General features: G+C 43.2%; 1 protein-coding gene across 5 annotated transcripts in view; it reads right to left on the minus strand.

Moving 5' to 3' along the window:
* Positions 1-20,000, minus strand: part of LOC133569755 (retinal-specific phospholipid-transporting ATPase ABCA4-like) — a 170,282-nt gene that overhangs the window by 100,529 nt on the left and 49,753 nt on the right. For all 5 annotated transcript variants that reach the window (XR_009809877.1, XM_061922331.1, XM_061922332.1 and 2 more), the window contains 2 exons: positions 15,780-15,896; positions 8,920-9,117 (listed from right to left, as the gene is read on the minus strand). Coding sequence is in view for 4 of the 5 variants with exons in the window: in XM_061922331.1 (XP_061778315.1) it covers positions 8,920-9,117; positions 15,780-15,896 (315 nt within the window). In the remaining variant the exon portion in view is untranslated. The remainder of the gene's footprint in view (positions 1-8,919; positions 9,118-15,779; positions 15,897-20,000) is intronic.

The raw sequence follows: 20,000 nt of genomic DNA on the forward strand, positions 1-20,000 counted from the left end.
TGGCAGTGTGTGGTGGTCCGAAGAACCCACTAGAGGGCAACGTCCACACACACATTTTTACAATGGAGTTCAAAATAGGTCATAAAATGTCGGAAACAAGCTGTAGCATCTTACTGAGATCATTTAGGAGCAAAACCCTTAAAACAAGTAAAAGACTCTAACATAAAATCTGCTTAGTGAGAAGAATTATCTTACCAGACAGAAAATAAGCAAATATCACCCTTATTTGAGATATTTCATCTTACTTAGATTTCAGTTTTTGCAGTGCAGTCATAGACAATTTTAGAGTGAAAAGCATATTTTATTTTCACTCGCATACAAATCATTTTAACTTGGATTTTTTCCCCTGGCTTCGAGACTCTCCCGAAGATCACTGCAGGAAGACACAACAAAGTCCTTTTTTTGTCTCTCATGGACACATGCCTGTTGTTGTGAACTTTGGACTAGCGACGGCAAATACATCAAGGCCGCGGAACAGAGACACACTATGGGCTTATACACACACATCTACAAAAAAAATATACGCCACACATACACCCTCCTGTCCCCCAATCCAACGCCCTCGACGCAATCCCGTAGAGGTGCTGAATGGATGGTCAGCGCCTGAGAGCTGCGGCCTACCACCATGACCTTGAACTACCTTCCCTCTGTTGCTAGATATCTCGAGATGTACGTTGTAATATGTATATGTGCTTTGCTATGGAGGTTTTTCTTCTCACTCCGAACTGGGCCCCCTTAGGAGCCCAGTCTGGATTGTATTTTTTTACTCATCCTTCCCCAGCGTTTACCTTTTTCCCATCTTTTACGGGACCCATCAGCGTTCTTGTTCTGTAACCCTGTACACTGTTTGTTTGTCTAATCTTGAACAGGTTTGTGCTGAAAACAAAGTTTCGTTGTACTTGTTGCAATGACAATAAAGACCTACCTATCTACCTAGTGGACACATTTGGAACATCAAAAAATTGCAGCCCGTTTTTATACTTTTTTACGGATTAAACCTGTTACGCGGGCCCTGAGTTTGAGACCCCTGGTTTAGAGCGCTTTACCGTTCCTAACATGAAGGACTTCGGTTCGAGTGGGAAGACTCCAGAACAACCGATTCCCCCTGAGATTAGCACGCAGACGTAGACCATCCAAAACCCTTTCCGAGCAGCAAACTCGGGGCCCACGCGGAACGAGCGATTCCCATTTCAAACGCCGCCGTTAAACCCTAGACCAGGGGTCGGGAACCTTTTTGGCTGAGAGAGCCATGGAAGCCAAATATTTCAAAATGTATTTCCGTGAGAGCCATACCATATTTTTTAACACTGAATACAACTAAATGTGTGCGTTTTTAAGTAAGACCAACATTTTTAGAGTATAATACGTCTCTTGTTCTTTTTAATAACATTGTTATTCTGAAGCTAACCAATAATAAATCAAATGTCATGTCTGTTGATCATGTTTTTGTTTGTCTTTTGGACTCTTTAAGTCCCTGTTTTTTTTTCCCACTCCCTTGTCTGGTTTCCTTGGTTACTCATTTTGTCCACCTGTCTCTGCTTCCCGAGCACTAATCAGAGGCAGTATTTAAGCTCGTTTTTGCCAGTCAGTCGCCCTGGCGTCAATGTGATCTTTTCTTGCTCCGTGCTGACTTGTTTCATGCCTTGCCATAGTTTCATGCTTCATGCCATGCCAAGTAAGTTTTGTTTGATTTATGTTCATAGTCTGTTTACGCGTTCGCTTTGTTCCTTAGTCCGAGTTGTGCCTCCAATGTGAGCGATTTTTATTTGTATCTTTTTTTTAGTTTAAATTAAATTATGTTTTTACTAGGGATGCACCGATTGATCGGTAACCGAATATATTCGGCCGAATATGGCAAAAAAAAACCACATTCGGCCTTCGGTGGAATGAGTTAAGAACAAGGCCGAATAGTGGCGTGTGACGCAATTTTTTTGACGCGGTGACGCAATCAACCAACGTGCAGTGACGTTGGGATATGTTGTGTACCTGTATAAGTGTATGAGGTTACAAGCACACACTTAAGTGAGATTTAGTGGGTCCTCTGTTTACATTATTAGCCTGTTGTGTAGGCTACCTGTATAAGTGTATGAGGTTACAAGCACACACTTAATTGAGATTTACTTAAGCCTTCTGTTTACATTATTAGCATATCTACTGTGGCTAAGCAGACTTTTGCCAAAAGGAAAATCATTCATTTGTTGTGGGTTTATCCACTTTAATGCACTTTGTTTGTTTTTTTGGAATGCATGTTTTGTTTGAAGGCCTAATATAAATGAAAAACTGTGCTTTTTTTTTGAAAAGCAAAGACTACTGGAATATTAAAAAAATGTCAATATTGAATAAAAAATTACTTTATTTGAAAAACATGTCTAAATATTTATTGTAGGCTATTTATGCAATATTTAAAAAATTGTGAAAAACTGCATTCATTATTCGGTATTCGGCCAAGCGTTTAAATTTTATTCGGCTTCGGCTTCGGCCACAAATTTTCATTTCGGTGCATCCCTAGTTTTTACCTAAATGCCGAGTAGTCCGTCTGCCTTCCTGGGAGAACGACCCTGCCCCCGTCGTGACATAAAATACTTCTTACCGTCAATTCAACTTCTTGAACAGGTGCGGTAGAAAACGGATGGATGGATATCTGTATACTCTAGCCTTTAAATAGACCTCCTTTTTAGACCAGTTGATCTGCCGCTTCTTTTCTTTCTCCTATGTCCCCCCCTCCCTTGTGGAGGGGGTCCGGTCCGATGACCATGGATGAAGTACTGGCTGTCCAGAGTCGAGACCCAGGATGGACCGCTCGCCTGTATCGGTTGGGGACGTCTCTACGCTGCTGATCCGCTTGAGATGGTTTCCTGTGGACGGGACTCTCGCTGCTGTCTTGGATCCGCTTTGAACTGAACTCTCGCGGCTGTGTTGGAGCCACTATGGATTGAACTTTCACAGTATCATGTTAGACCCGCTCGACATCCATTGCTTTCGGTCCCCTAGAGGGGGGGGGGTTGCCCACATCTGAGGTCCTCTCCAAGGTTTCTCATAGTCAGCATTGTCACTGGCGTCCCACTGGATGTGAATTCTCCCTGCCCACTGGGTGTGAGTTTTCCTTGCCCTTTTGTGGGTTCTTCCGAGGATGTTGTAGTCGTAATGATTTGTGCAGCCCTTTGAGACATTTGTGATTTGGGGCTATATAAATAAACATTGATTGATTGATTGATATAAATGCATGAGAATGTTTTATGTTTTGCACGTTATTTTTAGCACTGTGATTACCGGCAAAATTATTCGTAATTATCGCGTTAAGCAATGTCAGCTAAGATTTATCTGAGAGCCAGAAGCAGTCATCAAAAGAGCCACATCCGGCTCTAGAGCCATAGGTTCCCTACCCTAGTTCTAGACCCTACAGGTCCAGTGTGCGGTGGGACCGGCCTTCATTGTCGAGGCCCCGTGAAAGACGGCGGCTGAAGTGACAGCTGTGTCTAATCGACCTCAGACGCTGTCACACTCAAGTGCTGGAAGCTTGAACTTGGACAAAAAACAAAGAGCGCCACCGTCCAATGGGATAGACCCCCCTCCCGATAAGTCCCTGTGGGCCGGTTGGGACTTTGGCATCGGCCCACTTAGCCCTGGAGGGCCCTCATGTGTCGCTTTGTTTTTGGATTTTGGAGTTATTTTGGAAAAAAGGTCCACTCCATCAGCGGTAAACAGAGGCGGGTCGACAGCTCGTCTGCAAGCCTGGCTCTCGTCCCCGCCGGACCATTGCCAGGTTCGCGGATTTGAGGAGCGGACTGCCAAAACCGCTAAAGAGACGGATTATCCGAATGCTCACATCACGGTCAAAAACACCGGCCCCTTTAGAGGCCTACTGAGACCCACTACTACCGACCACGCAGTCTGATAGTTTATATATTGATGATGAAATATTTACATTGCAACACATGCCAATACAGCCGCTTTAGTTTACTAAATTGCAATTTTAAATTTCGCGCGAAGTATCCTGCATTGTAGCGGACATTTTGTTCCAGCAATGGAGTTCAGGGTGCGCATCGTGCATTCAACCAATTGCGAGCGCTGCACGGAACTCTAACGACAAAAGTAACCAATGTAAACGCGACTTTTGAGCATGAAATAAAATAACGCAAACGACAAATGTAGAAACACACTGTTGAGGGGGGGACTTTAAGTCGTCTGCTTTCATCGCATAATTACACAGTATTCTGGACATCAGTGTTACTGAATCTTTTGCAATTTGTTCAATTAATAATGGAGACGTCAAAGAAGAAAGATGTAGGTGGGAAGCGCTGTACTGCAGCCGCCTTTAAGATTTAGCAACACAAACACAATCGGTGGTTCCTTGTTTATAATAATAATAATAATGGATTAGATTTATATCGCGCTTTTCTATTGTTAGATACTCAAAGCGCTCACAGAGAAGTGGGAACCCATCATTCATTCACACCTGGTGGTGGTAAGCTACATCTGTAGCCACAGCTACCCTGGGGTAGACTGACGGAAGCGTGGCTGCCAGTTTGCGCCTACGGCCCCTCCGACCACCACCAATCATTCATTCACCAGTGTGAGCATCACCGGGGGCAAAGGGTGAAGTGTCCTGCCCAAGGACACAACGGCAGCGATTTGGATGTCAATAGGTGGGAAGCGAACCTGCAACCCTCAGGTTTCTGGCATGACCGCTCTACCCACTACGCCAAGCCGCCCCTTTACATTCCCAAAAGATGACGGTGAAGCTTTACTATGGAACAGAGCGGTCAAGCGAACGTGGTTCTCTACCACATGTCAACCGGCAGGTTTCGGTGAGAAAAGGGTGGTAATAAGTCGGCTCTTACCGTAGACATGAGCGGAGAGCTTTTGTCGTTCCTCGAGCTGCGTCCTCCAACCGGCCGCCCCCGAAAGTGGGATGCTTCCACCGTGGAGGAGGGGGGGGAAATCGCAGCCCGGCCCCAACCGCTGCCTTCGCGTCGCCTCGTCGAGAAATGTGGCTTCCCTCAGAGACACTGGCGGTCACCACACCCGTGGCCACACTCCTCCGACTTTCAGGTACGACTATATAATCTCACTAAAACACTAGTAAATAAATCACTAAATGATAAATGGGTTATACTTGTATAGCGCTTTTCTACCTTCAAGGTACTCAAAGCGCCTTGACACTACTTCCACATTTACCCATTCACACACACATTCACACACTGATGGAGGGAGCTGCCATGCAAGGCGCTAGCCAGCACCCATCAGGAGCAAGGGTGAAGTGTCTTGCTCAGGACACAACGGACATGACGAGGTTGAACCAGGGACCCTCGGGTTGCACACGGCCATTCTCCCACTACCTCACGCCGTTCCTAATAATATGGTAATAAGTCGGCTCTTACCGTAAACATGAGCGGAGAGCTTTCGTCGTTCCTTGTGCACCTGTCAAAGAGGCAGCTGCGGACTCTCTTGCCTCCTACGACCGGCCGCCCCCGAAAGTGGGATGCTTCCACCGTGGAGGAGGGGGGGGGAAAAAATCGCAGCCTGGCCCCAACCGCTGCCTTGTCGAGAAATGTAGCTTCCCTCAGAGACACAGGCGGTCACCACACCCGTGGCCACACCCCTCCGACTTTCAGGTACGACTATATAATCTCACTAAAACACTAGTAAATAAATAAATAAATGATAAATGGGTTATACTTGTATGGTGCTTTTCTACCTTCAAGGTACTCAAAGCGCTTTGACACTACTTCCACATTTACCCATTCACACACACATTCACACACTGATGGAGGGAGCTGCCATGCAAGGCGCTAACCAGCACCCATCAGGAGCAAGGGTGAAGTGTCTTGCTCAGGACACAACGGACATGACGAGGTTGAACCAGGGACCCTCGGGTTGCACACGGCCACTCTCCCACTACCTCACGCCGTCCCTAATAATATGGTAATAAGTCGGCTCTTACCGTAGACATGAGCGGAGAGCTTTCGTCGTTACTCGTGCACCTGTCAAAGAGGCAGCTGCGGACTCTCTTGCCTCCTCCGACCGGCCGCCCCCGAACGTGGGATGCTTCTACCGTGGAGGAGGGAAGAAAAAAAAATCGCAGCCCGGCCCCAACGGCTGCCCTCGCTTTGCCTCGTCGAGAAATGTGGCTTCCCTCAGAGACACTGGCGGTCACCACACCCTTGGCCACACCCCTCCGACTTTCAGGTATGACCATATTTCACTAAAAGACTAGTAACACAATAAGCAGATAAGGGATTTTCCACAATTATCCTAGTAAATGTGTCTAATAACATCTGAATCGCTCCCACTGCCCTGTCTTTTTTTTCTTTCTAGTCCTTCACTCTCACTTTCCTCATCCACGAATCTTTCATCCTCGCTCAAATTAATGGGGAAATCGTCGCTTTCTCGGTCCGAATCGCTCTCGCTGCCATGATTGTAAACAATGTGAGGATGTGAGGAGCTCTACAACCCGTGACATCACGCACACATCGTCTGCTACTTCCGGAACTGGCAAAGCTTTTTTTATTAGCGACCAAAAGTTGCAAACTTTATCATCGATGTTCTCTACTAAATTCTTTCAGCAAAAATATGGCAATATCGCGAAATGATCAAGTATGACACATAGAATGGACCTGCTATCCCCGTTTAAATAACACAATCTCATTTCAGTAGGCTTTTAGCAGCCTGAGGCCACCAACAAGTGACAGCTCCTGTGTTCGCTCGGAATAAAATCATACTTGCCAACCCTCACGGATTTTCCGGGAGACTCCCGAAATTCAACGCCTCTGCCGAAAATCTACCAAGATTCAGGCGGAGCTGGAAGCCACGCCCCCTCCAGCTCCATGCGGACCTGAGTGAGGACAGCCTGTTTTCACGTCCGCTTTCCCACAATATAAACAACGTGTCTGCCCAATGACGTTATAACTGTAGAATGATCGAGGGCGAGCTCTAGGTTTCTAATGTTAGGGAGTTTCATTAAAGTCCTCCCAATGTGGTTTAACAACACACAACAACAGCAGTCACGTTTTCGTCTACCGTAAAGCAGTTCGCCTGCCGTAAACAGCAATGTTGTGACACTCTTAAACAGGACAATACTGCCATCTACTGTGCATGCATATGTGACAATAACATCTACGGCTTTTGGAGCAGTGGTTCTCAACCTTTTTTCAGTGATGTACCCCCTGTGATCATTTTTTTAATTCAAGTACCCCCTAATCAGAGCAAAGCATTTTTGGTTGAAAAAAAAAAAGATAAAGAAGTAAAATGCAGCACTATGGCATCAGTTTCTGATGTATTAAATTGTATAACAGTGCAAAATATTGCTCGTTTTTAATGGTCTTTCTGGATTTATTTGGAAAAAAAACAAAATAACTAAAAACTTGTTGAAAAATAAACAAGTCATTCAATTAAAAATAAAGATTTCTACACATTATGCTTGTCCAGGGTGTACACCGCCTTCCGCCCGATTGTAGCTGAGATAGGCACCAGCCCCCCCACGACCCAAAAGGGAATAAGCGGTAGGAAATGGATGGATGTATAGCTGTAAATATACGCCTCCCCTCTTAACCACGCCCCCAAAAACGCCCCACCCCGACCAAGCCCCATAACCCCCACCTCCCGAAATCGGAGGTCTCAAGGTTGGCAAGTATGATAAAAGATGAACGAACCACTCCAAGAATGCGACAGGTACAAGAAAAGTCCAAAAGACTGGGTACTAGGGTTGTATCAGTTATCACACAACTTTGTGTTCTTATGATTCCAGCTCGACCTGCGAGAAGACAAAATCTGTGTTTCATCTAGTCGAGCAAAAGACTTGTAAAACTCCACTGATGCGACATGGAGGTGTCGGTTTCTTTGATCTATGGACAGCCATGAGAAGACCTTGTCCTGACCCGAGATCTACAAAGTGAGCGGGACCTGAAACCGCTCCAGGCACCTTTCCTTTGAACTGTTTATGACTGAGTGCAACAGCTGTTTATGACCACCTCCCCTTAGGAACAGTAATGTAATGCTATAGAACCAGAAAAGTCCCAAATAATAGAGGAGGCGTGGAACTCCCTCGTCGGAGCGGTGCGGGCACACAGGCGCTCTCCTCATGAGCTAAATTGAATCCTGTCTCTGCTTGATTTCTTTTGCTTCTCGTCATGTCTAATAGATGTCACCTGTGTTTGAACCTGACATGAAGTAAGTTTCTTACAAGTACCAGGAATAGCTAAACATGCTTCACTACACACCGTAGGAGGAAGCAATAGCTCACCGGCGTCACGATGTAAACAAACGCCATGGGTGGATCTACACATGACATCTACTATATTGATACCAAGTACAGGAGCGTATCTAGTCGATACTACTATGATTATATCGATATCTTTTCTTCCGTTTCATCTGACACCACATGGTAAAGATTAAATGAAACAAAAATGGAGCTGTTTGGCCACAATACCCAGCAATATGTTAGAAGGAGAAAAGGTGAGGCCTTTAATCCCAGGAACACCAATCCTACTGTAAAGCATGGTGGTGGTAGTATTATGCTCTGGGCCTGCTTTGCTGCCAATGGAACTGGTGCGTTACAAAGAGTAAATGCGACAATTAAAAAGGAGGATTACCTCCAAATTCTTCAGGACAACCTACCGGAGGTTGGGTCCTGGCCGCAGATGGGTGACCCCAAAGACACGTCAAAAATGGCTAAATCAGGCAAGAATGAAGGTTTTAGAACGGCCTTGCCAAAGTCCCGACTTAAACGTGTGGACAATGCTGAAGAAACAAGTCCACGTCAGAAAAGCAACACATTCAGCTGAACTGCACCAATTTTGTCGAGAGGAGTGGTCAACAGCCGTGAGATGATATCCTTTACAAGTGTATGTCAACTTTTGACCATGACTGTACGTGTGCACGGACACGGAAACGTTTAAGATAAAAATAGCGTCCACTCACGTCTCCGTACTGATTGAGCATCCCGATGACTCGGTCAGTAAGGTTGAAGATGTCCCGCCAATCAAAATCTGGCATAGCGGCTGGTCGGTCCTCAGATGGTCCGTTGTGCAGGAAGTTGAGGATGTGTTTGGCGGAGAACGGCGCCTCCTCGAGACTCCGGTCGATAAAATCCATCAACGACGGGTTCTGCAAAATGTCCTGAAATGAAAAAAAAAAAAAAAGGAAAAAAAGAGCACTTAGGGCAGGGTCGTCCAAACCCCAACCAAAGAGTTTTCATATTGAACTTAAATACCCAAGGTTCTGACAGGTGGCAAATTGTCACCATCATGTGTACCGTATTTTCCGGACCGCACTGCTGATGAATGGTCCATTTAAAAAATGACTTATGCAGATCCCAAATACAGATCAGCAGGTACTAGAAGAAAAGCAAAGTGGCTTTTGCGTAACATTGCGAAACAAAACGCCAGATAATATGTCTGACCTTATACACATACCATAATAATACTCCTATGTTGAAGCACAGTACAATCCATCAAATTTCCAGGACTTATGCAGATCCCAAATACGGATCAGCAGGTACCAGAAGGTAAGAGAAGTTGCTTTTGCCTAACATTGAAACAAAACGCCAGATAATATGTCTTACCTTATAAACACACCATAATAATAACCCTATGTTGAAGCACAGTACAATCCATCAAATGTTCAGGATTCATGCAGATCCCAAATACAGATCAGCAGGTACCAGAAGGTAAGAAAAGTTTCTTTTGCATAACATTGCAAAACAAAACGCCAGATATGTCTTACCTTATACACACACCATAATAATACCCATATGTTGAAGCACAGTAAAATCCATAAAATTTTCAGGAATTATGCAGATCCCAAATACAGATCAGCAGGTACCGGAAGGTAAGAAAAGTTGCTTTTGCGTAACATTGCGAAACTAAACGCCAGATAATATGTCTTACCTTATATACACACCATAATAATACCCCTATGTTGGAGCACAGTACAATCCATCAAATTTTCAGGAATTATGCAGATCCCAAATACAGATCAGCAGGTACCAGAAGGTAAGAAAAATTGCTTTTGCCTAACATTGAAAGAAAACGCCAGATATTACGTCTTACCTTATACACACACACCATAATAATACTCCTATGTTGAAGCACAGTACAATCCATCAAATTTTCAGGACTTATGCAGATCCCAAATACAGATCAGCAAATACCAGAAGGTAAGAAAAGTTTCTTTTTGCATAACATTGCGAAACAAAACGACGGATAATACGTCTTACCTTGTACACACACCATAACAATACCCCTATGTTGAAGCACAGTAAAATCCATCAAATTTTCAGGAATTATGCAGATCCCAAATACAGATCAGCAGGTACCACCAGAAGGTAAGAAAAGTTGCTTTTGCGTAACATTGCGAAACAAAACGTCAGATAATATGTCTTACCTTATTCACACACCATAATAATAACCCTATGTTGAAGCACAGTACAATCCATCAAATTTTCAGGAATTATGCAGATCCCAAATACAGATCAGCAGGTACCAGAAGGTAAGAAAAGTTTCTTTTGCATAACATTACGAAACAAAACGCCAGATAATACGTCTTACCTTAGACACACACACCATAATAATACTCCTATGTTGAAGCACAGTACAATCCATCAAATTTTCAGGCATTATGCAGATCCCAAGTACAGATCGGACGGTACCAGTAGGTAAGAAAAGTTGCTTTTGCGTAACATTGCGAAACAAAACGCCGGATAATGTGTCTTACCTTATACACACACCATAATAATACTCCTATGTTGAAGCACAGTACAATCCATCAAATTTTCAGCAATTATGCAGATCCCAAATACAGATCAGCAGGTACCAGAAGGTAAGAAAAGTTGCTTTTGCGTAATATTGCGAAACAAAACGCCAGATAATATGTCTTACTTTATAAACACACCATAATAATACTCCTATGTTGAAGCGCAGTACAATCCATCAAATTTTCAGGAATTATGCAGATCCCAAATACAGATCAGCAGGTACCAGAAGGTAAGAAAAGTTTATTTTGCATAACATTGCGAAACAAAACACCAGATAATACGTCTTACCTTATACACACACCATAATAATACCCCTATGTTGAAGCACAGTACAATTCATCACATTTTCCGGAATTATGCAGATCTCAAATACAGATCAGCAGGTACCAGAAGGTAAGAAAAGTTTCTTTTGCCTAATATTGAAACAAAACGCCAGATAATACGTTTTACCTTATACACACACCATAATAATACTCCTATGTTGAAGCACAGTACAATCCATCAAATTTTCAGGACTTATGCAGATCCCAAATACAGATCAGCAAATACCAGAAGGTAAGAAAAGTTTCTTTTTGCATAACATTGCGAAACAAAACGACGGATAATACGTCTTACCTTGTACACACACCATAACAATACCCCTATGTTGAAGCACAGTAAAATCCATCAAATTTTCAGGAATTATGCAGATCCCAAATACAGATCAGCAGGTACCACCAGAAGGTAAGAAAAGTTGCTTTTGCGTAACATTGCGAAACAAAACGTCAGATAATATGTCTTACCTTATACACACACCATAATAATAACCCTATGTTGAAGGACAGTACAATCCATCAAATTTTCAGGAATTATGCAGATCCCAAATACAGATCAGCAGGTACCAGAAGGTAAGAAAAGTTTCTTTTGCATAACATTGCGAAACAAAACGCCAGATAATACGTCTTACCTTACACACACACACCATAATAATACTCCTATGTTGAAGCACAGTACATCCATCAAATTTTCAGGCATTATGCAGATCCCAAGTACAGATCGGACGGTACCAGTAGGTAAGAAAAGTTGCTTTTGCGTAACATTGCGAAACAAAACGCCGGATAATGTGTCTTACCTTATACACACACCATAATAATACTCCTATGTTGAAGCACAGTACAATCCATCAAATTTTCAGCAATTATGCAGATCCCAAATACAGATCAGCAGGTACCAGAAGGTAAGAAAAGTTGCTTTTGCGTAATATTGCGAAACAAAACGCCAGATAATATGTCTTACTTTATAAACACACCATAATAATACTCCTATGTTGAAGCGCAGTACAATCCATCAAATTTTCAGGAATTATGCAGATCCCAAATACAGATCAGCAGGTACCAGAAGGTAAGAAAAGTTTATTTTGCATAACATTGCGAAACAAAACACCAGATAATACGTCTTACCTTATACACACACCATAATAATACCCCTATGTTGAAGCACAGTACAATTCATCACATTTTCCGGAATTATGCAGATCTCAAATACAGATCAGCAGGTACCAGAAGGTAAGAAAAGTTGCTTTTGCCTAACATTGAAACAAAACGCCAGATAATACGTTTTACCTTATACACACACCATAATAATACTCCTATGTTGAAGCACAGTACAATCCATCAAATTTTCAGGCATTATGCAGATCCCAAATACAGATCAGCAGGTACCAGAAGGTAAGAAAAGTTGCTTTTGCGTAATATTGCGAAACAAAACGCCAGATAATATGTCTTACTTTATAAACACACCATAATAATACTCCTATGTTGAAGCGCAGTACAATCCATCAAATTTTCAGGACTTATGCAGATCCCAAATACAGATCAGCAGGTACCAGAAGGTAAAAAAAGTTAATTTTGCGTAACATTGCGAAACAAAACGTCAGATAATATGTCTTACCTTATACACACACCATAACAATACCCCTATGTTGAAGCACAGTAAAATCCATCAAATTTTGAGGAGTTATGCAGATCCAAAATACAGATCAGCAGGTACCAGAAGGTAACAAAAGTTGCTTTTGCGTAACATTGCGAAACAAAACGCCATTTAATATGTCTTACTTTATACACACACCATAATAATACTCCTATGTTGAAGCACAGTAGATACCATCAAGTGGTGCGGCTTCATAGCTTACCAAAGTCGTACTAAAACATCTTGATAGATTTTTCAGCGCCGTGTGTCGTGTTCTATATTTTCAATGGAACAAATAAAATGTTAGTGTAGTTTACTTGTGTCATACTGCAGTCTCTTTTGTGTGACTGTCATCATATTGCAGTCCACATTTATCTTTATTTATAAATTATTGAATTATAAAGGCTAGTAAGGTAAAGTTTTTTTACCTGACAAGTTTCGGCTAACTTGCTTCTGCAGCCTTAATCGGAGGTGTCACTTGATGTTAGCGTGACGTCGTCTGTGACATATATCTCTTTTGTGTTGCTACCATCTACTGGTCACGCTTATCAGTTCACCATGTACCAAATAAAATAGCTTTGAGGTCGGTAAGCACGACCAGAATTATTCCTTACATTAGGCGCACCGGGTTTTAGGGCGCACTGGCGAGTTTTGAGAAAATCAAAGGATTTTAAGTGTGCCTTATAGTACGAAAAATATGGTACGTTAAATTGGTGCTACAGACCATACCCTATAACAGGGGTCGGGAACCTTTTTGGCTGAGGGAGCCATGAAAGCCAAATATTTTAAAATGCATTTCCGAGAAAGCCATATTATATTTTTTAACACAGAATACAATTAAATGTGTGCATTTGTTAGGTAAGACCAACATCTTTAGAGTATAATAAGTCTCTAAAGTCTCTAAGGGACGACGTGGCGCAGTGGTAGAGTGGCCGTGCGCAACCCGAGGGTCCCTGGTTCAAATCCCACCTAGTACCAACTTGGTCACGTCCGTTGTGTCCTGAGCAAGACACTTCACCCTTGCTCCTGATGGGTTCTGGTTGGCGCCTTGCATGGCAGCTCCCTCTGTCAGTGTGTGAATGTGTGTGTGAATGGGTAAATGTGGAAGTAGTGTCAAAGCGCTTTGAGTACCTTGAAGGTAGAAAAGCGCTATACAAGTACAACCCATTTATCATTTATTTATTTATAATTATTTTTGGTAACATTGTTATTTCTTGAACAGGTGCGGTAGTAAACGGATGGATGGATTAAAATGCATGAGAATGTTTTATATTTTGAACTTGATTTTTAACATCGTGATAACCAGCGGAATTATTCATTACTTATCGTGTTAAGCAATGTCAGCTAAGATTTATCTGAGAATCATATCCATCCATCAATCATCTTCCGCTTATCCGAGGTAGGGTCGCGGGGGCAGCAGCCAAAGCAGGGAAGCCCAGACTTCCCTCTCTCCAGCCACTTCGTCTAGCTCTTCCCGGGGGATCCCGAGGCGTTCCCAGGCCAGCCGGGAGACATAGTCTTCCCAACGTGTCCTGGGTCTTCCCTGTGGCCTCCTACCGGTTGGACGTGCCCTAAACACCTCCCTAGGGAGGCGTTCGGGTGGCATCCTGACCAGATGCCCGAACCACCTCATCTGGCTCCTCTCCATGTGGAGGAGCAGCGGCTTTACTTTGAGTTCCTCCCGGATGGCAGAGCTTCTCACCCTATCTCTAAGGGAGAGACCCAAACTCATTTCGGCCGCTTGTACCCGTGATCTTATCCTTTCGGTCATGACCCAAAGCTCATGACCATAGGTGAGGATGGGAACGTAGATCGACCGGTAAATTGAGAGCTTTGCCTTCCGGCTCAGCTCCTTCTTCCCCACAACGGATCGATACAACGTCCGCATTACTGAAGACGCCGCAACGATCCGCCTGTCGATCTCACGATCCACTCTTCCCCCACTCGTGAACAAGACTCCTAGGTACTTGAACTCCTCCACTTGGGGCAGGGTCTCCTCCCCAACCCGGAGATGGCACTCCACCCTTTTCCGGGCGAGAACCATGGACTCGGACTTGGAGGTGCTGATTCTCATTCCGGTCGCTTCACACTCGACTGCGAGCCGATCCAGTGAGAGCTGAAGATCCCGGCCAGATGAAGCCATCAGGACCACATCGTCTGCAAAAAGCAGAGACCTAATCCCGTGGCCACCAAACCGGATCTTTGAGAGCCAGATGCAGTCATCAAAAGAGCCACATCTGGCTCGAAGGCCATAGGTTCCCTACCCCTGCCCTATAAGAACAATGTGGAGCGTTTTCTTTAAGTTGTGAAAATAAAAAGATTAAAAAACTCACATGCAGAAATTGTAGGTATTCACAGCCTTTGCTCAATACTTTGTTGATGCACCTTTGAAAGCAATTCCAGCTTAAAGTCTTTTTGAATACGATGCCTCTAGCTTGGCACACCTATCTTTGGGCAGTTTCTCTCATTCCTCTTTGCAGAAGCTCCGGTTGGATGGGAAACCTTGGTTTTCATCCAGGATGTCTCCGTACATTGCTACATTCATCTTAGTCTAGTCAGGTGGGTGACCGAGAACCCGATGGTCACTCGGTCAGAGCTAGAGCATTCCTCTGTGGAGAGAGGAGACCTATCTCTGCAGGAACGTATGATAAAGTGGCCAGACCGAGGCCATTCATTAGTAAAAAAGTTTGCCAAAATGTACCAGAAAGACTCTCGGACCATGAGAAACTAAAGTCTGTGGTCTGATTCGACAATGATTTTTGCGAAAGCTTAGAGGAAACCAGGCACCACTCATCACCAGGCCAGTACCATGCCTACAGTGAAGCATCATGGTGTGGGGATGGTTTTCAGCGTCAGGAACTGGGGGACCACTCAGGATAGAAGGAACGATTATTTCAGCAATGTACAGAGACTTGAGAGTTGCTGCAAAGAGGAATGGACCAAACTACCCAAAGACTTGAGGCCGGAGGCTGGAAGGCAAGTTGGTGTATTACCTTGATTAAACTTTGCTGATACACAATGCCAAAGGCCCAGAGGACTGTGATCGGCACAGATGTCATCTTTTTTTTCTTTTCCCTACCCGTATCATTTTGACCTGGACTCCGTCTTGGAAGAAAGCCCAGATCTGGGGAGCCACTTCTTCCCAGGCCTTCCCCATCGTCTTGAACCGTCGCAGCTCTTCAAATGTCGAGTTGGCCTGCAGAAAAGGAAAAGAGTCCCGTGTGAATGTGTGTCAGAGCTGAAGGACAGCAGGGGAGATGACTTTCACATGCAAAGAGCAGTATTCATTGTACACTCACACACATTGTTGTATTTCTACCTTCGTGAGACCTCCGGAAAAATACTTACATCCTTAGGACCATCCTTTCTCGATATATACAAATTTTGATAGATTTCACCACCAGGGAGCAAATGAGACATTCTCTATTAGATGTAATGGTTTTTTCGTATTGGGACCATGATTTATGTCCTAACTTGTTCACCGGTCCTCACATGGACGGAACTTTTCCTTGTTGATGTCTCAAGAAGGGTAGAAATACAACACACAGATTCTTGTATTTCTTACATTTTTGGGACCACCCCTAATTTTCATAGATTTCACCACCGGGGGTGCAAATGAGACATTCTCTATTACATGCAATGGTTTTATCGTATTGGGACCATGATTTATGTCCTAACTTGTTCACCGGTCCTCATATGGACGGTACTTTTCCTTGTTGATGTCTCAAAAAGGGCAGAATTTAAAAAAAAAAATAAATAAATACAAAACACAAACACACACTCTTGTATTTCTTACCTTTTTGGGACCACCCTAATTTTGATAAATTTCACCACCAGGGGTGCAAATGAGACATACTCTATTAGATGCAATGGTTTTCCGTATTGGGACCATGATTTATGTCCTAACTTGTTCACCGGTCCTCACATGGACGGAACTTTTCCTTGTTGATGTCTCAAGAAGGGTAGAAATACAACACACAGATTCTTGTATTTCTTACATTTTTGGGACCACCCCTAATTTTCATAGATTTCACCACCGGGGGTGCAAATGAGACATTCTCTATTACATGCAATGGTTTTATCGTATTGGGACCATGATTTATGTCCTAACTTGTTCACCGGTCCTCATATGGACGGTACTTTTCCTTGTTGATGTCTCAAAAAGGGCAGAATTTTAAAAAAAAAATAAATAAATACAAAACACAAACACACACTCTTGTATTTCTTACCTTTTTGGGACCACCCTAATTTTGATAAATTTCACCACCAGGGGTGCAAATGAGACATACTCTATTAGATGCAATGGTTTTCCGTATTGGGACCATGATTTATGTCCTAACTTGTTCACCGGTCCTCACATAGACAAATCTTTTCCTTGTTGATGTCTCAAGAATGGTAGGAATACAAGAACACACACACACACACACACACACACACACACACACACACACACTCAAACACACACTCTTTTATTTCTTACCTTTTTGGGACCACCCTAATTTTGATAAATTTCACCACCAGGGGTGCAAATGAGACATACTCTATTAGATGCAATGGTTTTCCGTATTGGGACCATGATTTATGTCTTAACTTGTTCACCGGTCCTCACATGGACGAATCTTTTCCTTGTTGATGTCTCAAGAATGGTAGGAATACAAGAACACACACACACACACACACACACACACACACACACTCAAACACACACTCTTTTATTTCTTACCTTTTTGGGACCACCCTAATTTTGATAAATTTCACCACCAGGGGTGCGAACGAGACATTCTCTATTACATGCAATGGTTTTCCGTATTGGGACCATGATTTAGGTCCTAACTTGTTCACCGGTCCTCATATGGACGGAACTATTCCTTGTTTATGTCTCAAGAAGGGTAGAAATACAAAATACACACACACATTGTATTTCGTACCTTTTTGGGACCACCCTAATTTTGATAGATTTCACCACCAGGGGTGCAAATGAAACATCCTCTATTAGATGCAATGGTACTCTGTATTAGGACCATGATTTCGGACCTAACTTGTTCACCGGTCCTCATATGGACGGTACTTTTCCTTGTTGATGTCTCAAGAAGGGTAGAAATACAACACACACACACACACACGCGCGGGCACACACACATTGTGGTATTTCTTACCTTTTTGGGACCACCCTACACACATACACACACGTATTTATTATCTTTTTGGGACACCCTACACACACACACACACACACACACACACACACACACACACACACACTCTTGTATTTATTTCCCAATTTTGATATATTTCACCACCAGGGGTGCAAATGAGACATTCTCTATTAGATGCAATGGTTTTCCGTATTGGGACCATGATTTCGGACCTAACTTGTTCACCGGTCCTCACATGGACGAAACTTTTCCTTGTTGATGTCTCAAGAATGGTAGGAATACAAGAACACACACACACACACAGACACACACTCTTATTTCTTACCTTTTTGGGACTAGCCTAATTTTGATAGATTTCACCACCAGGGGTGCAAATGAGACATTCTCTATTAGATGCAATGGTTTTCCGTATTGGGACCATTATTTATGTCCTAACTTGTTCACAGGTCCTCATATGGACAGTACTTTTCCTTGTTGATGTCTCAAGAAGAGTAGAAATACAAAACACACACACTCACACACACACTCTTGTATTTCTTACCTTTTTGGGACCACCCTAATTTTGATTAATTTCACCACCAGGGGTGCAAATGAGACTTTCTCTATTACATGCCATGGTTTTCCGTATTGGGACCATGGTTTATGTCCTAACTTGTTCACCGGTCCTCACATGGACGGAACTTTTCCTTGTTGATGTCTCAAGAATGGTAGAAATACAAGAACACACACAGACACAGACACACACACACAGACACACACACACACACACACAGACACACACACACTCTTGTATTTCTTACCTTTTTGGGACTAGCCTAATTTTGATAGATTTCACCACCAGGGGTGCAAATGAGACATTCTCTATTAGATGCAATGTTTTTCCGTATTGGGACCATTATTTATGTCCTAACTTGTTCACCGGTCCTCATATGGACGGAACTTTTCCTTGTTGATGTCTCAAGAAGGATAAAAATACCACACACACACACACACACATGCATTGTTGTATTTCTTACCTTTTTGGGACCACCCTACACACTCTTGTATTTCTTACCTAATTTTGATATATTTTACCACCAGGGGTGCAAATGAGACTTTCTCTATTACATGCAATGGTTTTCCGTATTGGGACCATGGTTTATGTCCTAACAGGGACGGCGTGGCGCAGTGGGGAGAGTGGCCGTGCGCAACCCGAGCGTCCCTGGTTCAATTCCCACCTAGTACCAACCTCGTCACGTCCGTTGTGTCCTGAGCAAGACACTTCACCCTTGCTCCTGATGGGTGCTGGTTGGCGCCTTGCATGGCAGCTCCCTCCATCAGTGTGTGAATGTGTGTGTGAATGGGGAAATGTGGAAGTAGTGTCAAAGCGCTTTGAGTACCTTGAAGGTAGAAAAGCGCTATATAAGTAAAGAAGAAAAAAGAAAGAAAAAAAACTTGTTCACCGGTCCTCACATGGACGGAACTTTTCCTTGTTGATGTCTCAAGAATGGTAGAAATACAAGAACACACACAGACACAGACACACACACACACACACTGATTCTTGTATTTCTTACCTTTTTGGGACCACCCTAATTTTGATAGATTTCACCACCAGGGGTGCAAATGAGACATTCTCTATTAGATGCAATGGTTTTCCGTATTGGGACCATGATTTATGTTCTAACTTGTTCACCGGTCCTCATATGGACGGAACTTTTTCTTATTGATGTCTGAAGGATAAAAATACCACACACACACACACATGCATTGTTGTATTTCTTACCTTTTTGGGACCACCCTACACACGCTTGTATTTCTTACCTAATTTTGATGGATTTCACCACCAGGGGTGCAAATGAGACATTCTCTATTCGATGCAATGGTTTTCCGTATTGGGAGCATGATTTATGTCCTAACTTGTTCACCAGTCCTCACATGGACGAAACTTTTCCTTGTTGATGTCTCAAGAAGGGTAGAAATACAAGAACACACACACACGCGAGCTATCCTCCTAATCTCCCGCGCTGCAACATTCCCACATTAAACGTTCTCAGAAAATAGGCTTTGGAAAGACAACACGCTTGTTCTCACACAAAGAATTCGCACTTTAGATAAGCGGCTAGTGTGCGACAAACACTCAGTGTGCCAAAATGTCAAATATT

Source organism: Nerophis ophidion, linkage group LG15 (genome assembly GCF_033978795.1).
Source record: "Nerophis ophidion isolate RoL-2023_Sa linkage group LG15, RoL_Noph_v1.0, whole genome shotgun sequence".
Taxonomy (NCBI): domain Eukaryota; kingdom Metazoa; phylum Chordata; class Actinopteri; order Syngnathiformes; family Syngnathidae; genus Nerophis; species Nerophis ophidion.